A 7,053-nucleotide genomic window follows, 5' to 3' on the forward strand; every position below is an offset into this window, starting at 1 on the left:
TTATTTTTTGTGGGTTTTTCATTTTACTTTTCCCAGCAGGAGTCGTTCATGAATTTTTCTGTATTCTATTTTACCTTGTTATAATTAATTTATTTTTTTTTCTTTTTTGGTATTCAGTGTGAGCTAAATCTCTCTTCAGACCTTTGAACTAGCTTCCTGAAACTTGTTCATACCCAGTAAGAGCTGCACTCTTTTACCCTTCTTGTTATTTTTGCTTTTCATGTACTGAATTTCAGAGAACACATTTATTTTTAAGATATATTTATTGTCATATTCCTTTGCTTATATCTGAACCAGGATTTCAAATTGTCAGCTGCAAATAGGAGGAACATCTTGCATGATATATCTCCTTAAAAGAGAGATTAAATAATAATCACATCAGCCAAAATAAAATTTTAAAATCATGCTTGAAACAAACTGCCAGAGATGTGTGCTATGCAAATTGGAATAAATATATCAAGATTTTCAAAGCAATATAGAAAATAACATGTACATTTTAATTCCATGATTAATTTATGCAAAACAACAGGTATAAGTAGCAAATTAAGTCAAGATATACCTCTTAGCACCTTCTAACAGAATGGTGTCATTAAAATAGGCAATGACAAGAAGGTGTAATTGAAATAAAACCTATTAAGAAAAACAGAAGTCATTACTTCTAAACATAGTTTTGGATTGAGGATTTAGTCAGTCCTTTTAAAGAAAGGGTTGAAAAGTCAGAAATGGTCTGCAGAGCTCTAGAAGCACAGAGGAGATTTCACACCCCTAAAATTTTTATCAAAAAGCATTAACCAAGAGTAGTGGTGAAAATAGGTGAGCAGATGCACAGAAATAAAAAGACAAGCAATAAGGGAAAACAGCAAAAAAGAGACAATATGAGAGGAGAAATGAAGCACAGTTATTTTTACAAATAAGACAAGCAATACTACTAAAGATTAAAAGAGAAGAAAGTGCATTGTGGTGGTAGCATCATTTAGAAGACTGAGATCAGCTTTATCCATCCTTCGTATTCTGTTAAGGACTAATTCACATCCTGATGCTGTTCATTACTGTGTTAGTATACTGTGCTCTGGGACCTATGCCATCAGCACAGGATTTTGGGTTTTTATCACTCAGAAATTATTTTAAATACAAGTGACTGACATTGTTCAATCTTCCCCATCCGTTATCCACTCCATAGATAGAGTATGGGTTTTACCCTTAAATGAAACTATTCAAAATGATCTCATCTGATGTGTTTTACCCAGGCGCCATCGCTGCCCTCATAAACCCACAAGGATTTATGATAATGGACAACAGCCGTGCCTCACAACAGAGTATGTGGAAAAATATCCCAAGTATAGCAACATCTCTCCTCCCTGGAGCTTTAAGCCGAAACAAGAGTACCAAGTGCATCATGGGAAAATGGAAGGAATGACAACATTTAAGTAAGCCTTTTGAAGCAATGTGTTTCACAACTACTCCATAAAGTTTTTCATGCTTTCTTTTCTCTAAGGGGGGACTGAACATTGTGTAGCAGTCATTTTCAAAATGCAGTCATTGCATTCTTTACACTTTAAGCGTATTTGAAAGTATAAATTTTGAGTGTAGAAATATAGTTACCACAAAAAGGTCATTCAAAACCAGTGAAGCACTCATACAAGAAGATTTGCATGCTTTACAGCATATCCTTTAACCTGTAAAGATAACAACAAATTTTTGTCCTTGTTTTCAGCCTGTTTTGGAAATCCAAATCTCGTCTAGCATGAAAAAAGCTGGCAAGCTGGGCAACTTTCTGTAATACATGTGTGGAATCTGAGACAGTGGGGAAATTAAACCTAAAGAAAAAGGATCAGGGATTTTTTTTCTTTTTATTTTATTCGAACAGTTCTAAATTATTACAAGTTTGAAGAAAGCCATCTCTAAAGGGGTTCAGTAGGTCTGTCCCATCAGTGCACACTGATGTTAAGCTTACAAAATTAAACAGTATCTTTCAAGAAGTTAGGAAGAAGACATCACTCATTCCTTATTAATAATGTGACAGGAGTATAAACTTTTACTTTTAATACTTTTAGTACTTTTTTCTTCTTTTAAGCTACAAGGACAAGAGGGTGAAACTTCATTTATTTCTTAAAATGGCCAAATGCCATTCTGCAAAACTGGCTGTGTACTGCGTATACTTTTAATGTAATGTGCCCGTATTTTATGTGCTATGTTTTTCTTTCCTCCTTGCTATCCATCTAACAAATGGCAAGAGACTGATTTTTCAGAGTAAACATTATAAGTTCTCATTTTTCCATATAATGGAAAAATGACAAAAGTGACTCCACCAGAAAAGAATAAGTTTTTTAACCAGTGTTTCTCTTTTTCCCCAATTCAGATCTGATTATTTACCATACGATATTGTGAAGCGACATTTTCAGGTACAAGAAGAATATAAACCAAAGACAGGAGAGAGAGAACTGGGAACCACATACCAGAAAGACTACAGTGCTCATAAAATACAACCAGTGACGTTAGTAAGACCTCTAGAGAGAAAACACACTACAGGAGGAAAACTGGATACCATACCAACCTATCAAGGTAATAATATATGCCACCTTCAGAAAGAGAAATAACTAAGATGAAGGTAGTATTCTGAATTATCTATATTAGAAACTGGATTTTTTAGTTTGGGCCAGAGAGTAAGACATAACAGAAAGCAGATGATAATGCATCAAGATGTTCAGCACTCCAGTTTAGAGATGACATCTGTTGGTTCTAAACAAAAAACCTTCTCTAAGGTTTTCCTGGCTAGAAGGAGAGAAACTGTTAACGTATGTTTGGTTAGACTATCTGAGGCAAAAGTTGGTTGTAGTTAAAGTGCTGAAATATCGTTGAAATAATGAGAATCAGATATGGCTATTAAAGCAGGAAGATGGAATGCTTGGTGCAAAGTGAGCAGAGGACAGAGTACAGAGACAGAAAGAGTTGGAAGGGTAAAATATGGGGGAAAGCCTCTTAAAAAAACCCAGTTATATTTCACCAGTTTCTTTAAGCTTAAGCCTATGCTAGATAGAAATGCATTTATATTTCTATTTATTAATTGCAAATAATTTTTAAGGAAATTTAAATATTTAGCCTACATGCAAGTAGGCTATTTTCTACATAGAACACACATTAAATATGCACATGCAATATTTTCCTTGAGGATGTAGTCAAAATAGGACATCATGTACATTTTTTTGTCTTTTTTTATCATACCAATAATAGAAGACGGTTATGTCAGATCACAAACAGGCAGAAAACATTATCATTCTCACATCCATTGTATTTGTTTTGCAAGATTTAATACTAGAATAATTTGACTTAATTTTAAAGGAATGGTCTTGACTTAGTTTTAAAGTAATTACACTTGCATGGTGAAGTTTTGCTTTTGCCTTAAAGATGACTACAGGTCATGGGAAGTTCCAAGAAGGGAACCTACTAAAGCGGTATGTATATACCACCCACCTACAGAGAAGTTTGGAAATTCTACTACGTTTCAAGATAACTTTGTTCCTAGGGAACTGAATCCCAGACAAAGTTTTAAACCTCCTTGTGTAGCCAAGCTTTCAGATGTGCCTTTTGATGGTGCTACCAGCCATCGTACCTCTTATATCGCTCATCAACTGGAACCAAAATTCATAAGACCAAAAGAAGAGTACAAGCCAAGCAACCAACCCTTTTTAGATCTCACAACCCACCGGAATGATTTTAAAGGTCTGCCTGGGGAACTTGCAAAAAGCTGCAAGCCTGAAATTGCAAAAGTTGGCCCCACTGCTCATTTTAATGGAGTCACTGAATTCCAGGATCGTTTTCAGCCATGGCTGGTCTCCTTACCTGAGGTCCGCAAGACCAGAGAGTATGTTCCACCCCCAGGCAGCATTGATTTTAACTCCACAAGCCATCTTGATTACGTTAAGCATGAAATTTCTCCTGCTTTCCCCATAAGACCAGTTTCTAATAGAAGAAGAACCAATGCCCCTTTTCAAGGGAGTACTACTACGAAAGAAGACTTTAAAGCTTGGGGTACCTGTCGGCAAGAGATTATTAAGAAACAGCAGGAAATTCCAAAACCCATGGGAAAATTTTATGATTTAACTACATTCAAATCTCATTACACACCACATCAGATCAGTCCAGCTCAAAGTTTCAAACCTGTACATGCTATAGCTCTTAATTCAGGTCCTTTTCAAGATGAAACTATGTATCGTACACAATACACTCCAAAGAAACCAGAGATCTGCCCAGCAAATTATCCGTCTCCTCCAGGTTATGTCTATGTAAGCACAGATTCTCATGGTCACAAATTCTTCCGCCAGTGTACTCCAGAATTTTCCAAGCCAAACAGTAATCCTATCCCAAAGGAAATAGCTGTTGTGTCATAGTACTGAAGTGCAGTATTTCAAGCACCCCGGTGAAAGAATTGAAGCCCTACTCATTAATTTTTTTCTTTAAAATAACACTGAAAGCAAATAATGCAAATTCTGCTTTTAAAAGCATTTAAACTAATAGCTTGAAGGAAATCAAAGCAAAACCAGAAGTTTATTACAAGAAAAATAGAAATTTGCCAAATTTTATAGGAATAATGCACCTTACACAGAATCTATTCTTTTTTTTTTGATCATGCATTCTGGTTTCCTTGACTTCCCAAATTTTATTACACTCCATCTCAAGCATAGGTGTTGTACATTTAATTCTTTCATATTTTCCACAAATCAAAACTGTATTCATGAAATAGCAAGGATCTTTTGATCATAATTTCTTTTCATAGTAAGCAAATAATGCTGTAATCTAAATAATTAGCTCATCAGTCCAGTTTTTCATCTCATCAATACTTTGAGAAATCTGATAAGAAGATTTTTCTTTCTATTTTCTGCCCCGATCATAAGATAGCATCCCATCACACCTCAGCATTCCTAAAAACCTGGGTTTAGCATTTGTCATCATTACTTTTCCTTCATTCAGTTCCAAGGAGAGTGTAAATGTCACCCTCTAATTTCTGACAGCAATTAATAAGAAGTATCCTTGCTCTGCTCCTGTGCACATATCTGAGATCACTCAGACATAAAAAGCAGGTCATTAGACTCTGTTTCCTAATTTCCCTGACCATGCTTTTTCAGCCTTACTCCCAAAAGAATCACAGCATTGGACACACTGACACACTGTGACCTTCCCACCTGAGTAGTTTTTAAACCTGGTGTGCAAATTCAATCAGATTTCAGAGAGAAATGTCACAGCTGATTGTGTTTCAAGTTTTTAAGGTAGATGACGAGGAAGCAGAGAGAATCAGGCTCAAAAAGTTAACATCCACCCGCTGCAGTTTTTGATCCTGCTGGTTTTTAAAGCTAAGCAGCCTGTTATCACTGCCCGAGTTCACTGCAGAGGCAGTCTGATGGGGAAAATGGCAGAAAACTATAAAGGTGTATGTAGAGATAACAGAAAACAGTGTAAACTCAGTTAAAAATAAAATAGCAGCCAAGATGCAGGAATCTGTAAGACAACCTGGCTGCAGCCTGGCTGCTCTACAGAGAATGACTTGTTAAAAAACACAGGAAACAAAATTTTTACAGAAATTGTACCTGCAGTGATTATGCTTCTGTATGAGATGTTTAGTATTTTCTCCATGCTTCTTCACCTGATTTTGGGAAATCTAGATGAACTAATTTCAGTCCTACGATATTCATGATTTAAGCAAAACCCAATAAATAATTCTATGATTAACAGTATCATGTTCTATCACAGTACTCCCGTGTGATTTTTTTTCAGTGTGGCATATCTTGTACACATTGGTATAGGGAAGTTATTTGGGTTCTGAGGAATTATGCGGTCTTCATAACCAAATCACCAATAAAAGCACTAAGATTGATGATGGAAACACGTAAGCAGGAACTGGATCCTATGCAAGGAAGAAAGCTGGACTGAGTATATTAGCTGTGCGTAAAAGCATTGTATGAGAGAGCTCCAGACATTATTAAAGCATGGGTTACTTTTAGGCAATTTTTGTCTTTGTACTGTGTTTTTGTAATATGACTTACTCTGTTAAAGAAACAACATTTCAATTGACATTTTCTCTTTGAAGATTATTCACATCGCCAGCTGGTAAAGACATGTTTTGGACTGAGAATGGACAAAGACAAAGTCAATCTGCGGTATCCTAGAAGTAGGGCAGGAAAAAGTACAATTTATTGTCATCCTTCTAAACCAAAGAAGAAAACAAACTACAAACACCCTTTTCTTTATGAAACTTGAGCCATTCTCTGTCTGGCCACAACTGAGGAAACAAAGTCAAAACTGTGCACAGTTACACCTACCTATGTCCATATCCTATACGCAGTCTTGGTACCTCATGAGAAGTTTACAGACTATCCTACCATCCTGCAAAGCCTCTTTTCTAGGGAGGAAAAAACCTCATTGAGAAATGCAATCTGAATCCATGAAGTTACGTGTGCCTGCATGTTCTGCTGAAAATCACTCCTCCTCTGGCTCTGTGAGTGAGCCCAGATGTTTTTTTAGTTCTTAAGTCACTTCCCCTCCCCTTAAGTTATGGAAAGTCATTTGCTGCCACCTACCAGCACAGTACAAAAATTTTTGGGAGGAAGTGGAGGGCATATTCAGATACATTTAACAGTTCCTCTGCAGATGTGTTTGAAGACTTTTTTAGGGTGGAGGGAACATATTCCCTTTCATTTCACCCATAATGTTTTCCCCTATGTTTAATAGTGAAAGAAAGAAGCCTTTATTACATTACAGTTGAAAGAGCCACAACCTACTGATTGTGCTTCCAGCAAAAACATCAAATGATATTACAAACCTTCAGACAGTATTCAATACTTGAGCTCAACTTTTTCATAAGCAACATGTTATTGAAATGCAGACAAAATGAACAGCAGGCTGGAAAACTAATATTTCTTAAACCAACAGCTGTTAAAAAGCATTTTATGATGTCATGCTAACCCAGGATGTATAAGCAGAAAAGTTACTCATGGATTCAACTGCTATTCTGAAAGTGCTTTTCATGCTCTATGCTATACAGCACACTCCACAGAACTG

At 36.1% G+C, this 7,053-nt stretch overlaps 1 protein-coding gene across 1 annotated transcript; it reads left to right on the plus strand.

Annotated features, from left to right (window-relative positions):
- The first annotated feature begins 1,254 nt into the window (after window positions 1–1,254).
- FAM154B (family with sequence similarity 154, member B) lies at window positions 1,255–4,388 on the plus strand. Its single transcript, XM_010009513.1, has 3 exons — window positions 1,255–1,427; window positions 2,360–2,562; window positions 3,406–4,388. The coding sequence occupies exons 1-3, from the start codon at window positions 1,405–1,407 to the stop codon at window positions 4,386–4,388; spliced, it is 1,209 nt and encodes a 402-aa protein (XP_010007815.1). The 5' UTR covers window positions 1,255–1,404.
- The last annotated feature ends 2,665 nt before the right edge of the window (window positions 4,389–7,053 follow it).

The sequence above is a fragment of the Nestor notabilis genome, unplaced genomic scaffold (assembly GCF_000696875.1).
Source record: "Nestor notabilis isolate BGI_N333 unplaced genomic scaffold, ASM69687v1 scaffold35110, whole genome shotgun sequence".
In the NCBI taxonomy this organism is placed as follows: domain Eukaryota; kingdom Metazoa; phylum Chordata; class Aves; order Psittaciformes; family Psittacidae; genus Nestor; species Nestor notabilis.

What these genes read in the sequence shown, in the direction of transcription:
- FAM154B (XM_010009513.1), top strand. Translation starts at nt 1,405, where the DNA reads ATGGAAGGAATGACAACATTTAA. An exon ending in GAAGGAATGACAACATTTAA is followed by an intron (nt 1,428 to 2,359) that starts GTAAGCCTTTTG and finishes TCCCCAATTCAG; the next exon opens with ATCTGATTATTTACCATACG. An exon ending in TACCATACCAACCTATCAAG is followed by an intron (nt 2,563 to 3,405) that starts GTAATAATATAT and finishes TTTGCCTTAAAG; the next exon opens with ATGACTACAGGTCATGGGAA.